General features: G+C 45.5%; 1 protein-coding gene across 1 annotated transcript; it reads right to left on the bottom strand.

The window, feature by feature from the left end:
- Window positions 1–551: 551 nt before the first annotated feature.
- On the bottom strand, window positions 552–2,258 carry LOC130464836 (uncharacterized). The gene is made up of 3 exons (XM_056834055.1): window positions 1,499–2,258; window positions 1,017–1,366; window positions 552–938 (listed from the first exon to the last, which is right to left on the bottom strand). The coding sequence occupies exons 1-3, from the start codon at window positions 2,256–2,258 to the stop codon at window positions 552–554; spliced, it is 1,497 nt and encodes a 498-aa protein (XP_056690033.1).

The raw sequence follows: 2,258 nt of genomic DNA on the forward strand, positions 1-2,258 counted from the left end.
GTGATCAGCCTATGTTTATGCTAATCTGGGCCACTCCGTAGGCTTCAATCAATTAGGCTTGTAAATGTTGTGCTAATCTGGGGCCACTTCTTAGGCCTTTATTCGATTAGGCTTTTTGCATGCATATGTTAGGTAAGTTAGTAAGAGTAATAAATAGGACGAAACGATAGTAGTATTATTTATACTTTTGTAAGGCGAATTTAGCCGATTACAAGGGAGATTACTACTTCATTAAGACCATTAGCGGTCGTTGTCTAGACCACAGATTCTTCCATAAAAGACAGTCAATATACACCCTAGAAAAAATATTTTTTGAGATTGTCTGCATTCCAGGTGCGTAGAATTGGTCGGCCTTGCATATTCTGAATGCGATAGGTTCTATCTCTGACCTCGTCATATATCTCATAGGGTCCCTCCCAAGTGGGCGTCAGTTTACCCTGTTCGTTGGCTCGTCCCACAGATTCCATCTTTCGGAGGACAAAGTCTCCTACCTTGAGCACTCTTTTAGATACTTTCTTGTTGTACTCCCTCGCCATCCTTATCTTGTACAGTTATTGCCTCAATGCTGCATTTCCTCTTACTTCAGGTAAAAAGTCCAGGGCGAACTTCATCATTTCCCAGTTGGCATTCTCGTCATATAACATGACTCTTAGTGTAGGTTCACACATTTCTATGGGCAACACGGCCTCAGCACCATAGGCTAGCAGGAATGGGGTTTCGCCGGTTGAGTTTTTAGCCGTGGTGCGGATGGACCATAAGACGTTTGGCAGCTCATCGGCCCATAGACCCTTGGCTTCATCTAGTTTCTTCTTGATCCCTTCGGAGATGATCTTGTTAAACGCTTCGACTTGGCCATTGGCTTGAGGTCGGCCCACAGAGGCAAGGCAGCTGTGTATGCCGTGGTCTGCTAACCACTCCTTCAGCTTAGGCGTCTCAAACTGAGGCCCATTATCAAAGATGATAGCTTGTGGTATTCCAAAGCGAGTCATGATATTTTTCCAGATAAACGCACTCACATCACTTGTCTTTATGTTTTTGAGAGCCTCTGCTTCAACCCACTTGGTGAAGTAATCAACAGCTACTATCACATAGCGCCGGCTTCCAGGGGCCGCTGTATATGGCCCTAACAGGTCCATTCCCCACATAGCAAATGGAATGGGACTCATGATAGGAGTGAGAGGGTGGGCCGGCCTGTGGATGAGATGAGCAAACCGCTGGCACTTGTCAGATTTTTGCACCATAGCCAGGGCGTCTTCTCTCAGCGTGGGCCAGTAATAACCTGTTCGCAAGGCTTTCTCTGCCAAGGCACGTCCTCCAATGTGGGAGCTACATAATCCCTGGTGCAAATCATCTAGAATTTCTTTCCCTTTCTCAGGAGTGACACACCGTATGAGGGGTCTAGAAAATGACTTCTTGTACAAAACTCCATTTCACCATTCAAACCAAGAACTCTTCTTTTGTATTTTGGCGGCCAGACTTGAGTCGTCCGGAAGCGAACCGTCCACTTTGTAAGCAATGATAGGGTCCATCCAGGTTGACGACCGATCAAGAATAGCTACCATAGGAGCGCACAATTCTTGCTCAATACTTCGCTTATCTTTCATTTCCCAAAACACGTGACGCGGGGTATCACAGGAAGCCGAGCTAGCTAGTTTTAACAGGGCATCGACCTGATTGTTCTCCGTTCTGGGAATCTGCTTAGCTTCAAAGCTCTTTAGATGTTCTATTTCTTGATGCACAGCTTGCATATATTTGATCATGTTAGGGTCTCTTGCCTCATAGTCCCCATTCACTTGACTCACAATGAGTTGTGAGTCAGAGAAGGCAAGTATTTCTTGAGCTCCGGCAGCTTTGCACATTTTTATGCCGGCTAATAAAGCTTCATATTCTGCCTCGTTGTTGGATGTTTGGAAATTGAATCTCATGGCATACTCATACTTGTCTCCTTCAGGAGATTGACATATTATGCCGGCTCCACACCCGTTCTGGGTTGACGAGCCATCTACATAGACTGTCCAGCGAGTCGCTACATTCTTTTCAAAAGTTGGCCTCGTCATTTCTGCAATGAAATCGGCAAATGCTTGTCCCTTGATAGCTTTTCGAGGCTCATATGAGATATCAAATGCATTCAGCTCAATTGCCCATTTCAGCATTCGTCCAGCAGCGTCTAGCTTAGTAAGGGGTTGTTTCAAAGGTTGGTCTGTATATAGCACTAGTTTATGTGCCAGAAAGTAACGGCGCAGCTTCTTGCTGGCCAT

This window comes from Spinacia oleracea, unplaced genomic scaffold (genome assembly GCF_020520425.1).
Source record: "Spinacia oleracea cultivar Varoflay unplaced genomic scaffold, BTI_SOV_V1 SOVchr0_006, whole genome shotgun sequence".
NCBI classification, from domain to species: Eukaryota; Viridiplantae; Streptophyta; class Magnoliopsida; order Caryophyllales; family Amaranthaceae; genus Spinacia; species Spinacia oleracea.

Excerpts from the sequence above, each read along its gene's own strand:
- LOC130464836 (XM_056834055.1), bottom strand. The coding sequence starts at position 2,258 with ATGGCCAGCAAGAAGCTGCGCCGTTACTTTCTGGCACATAAACTAGTG. Across the intron at positions 1,367-1,498 it reads CATTGCTTACAAAGTGGACG|GGAAAGAAATTCTAGATGAT; the intron begins GTTCGCTTCCGG and ends CTCCTGAGAAAG. Across the intron at positions 939-1,016 it reads AAAACATAAAGACAAGTGAT|TTTGAGACGCCTAAGCTGAA; the intron begins GTGAGTGCGTTT and ends AATGGGCCTCAG.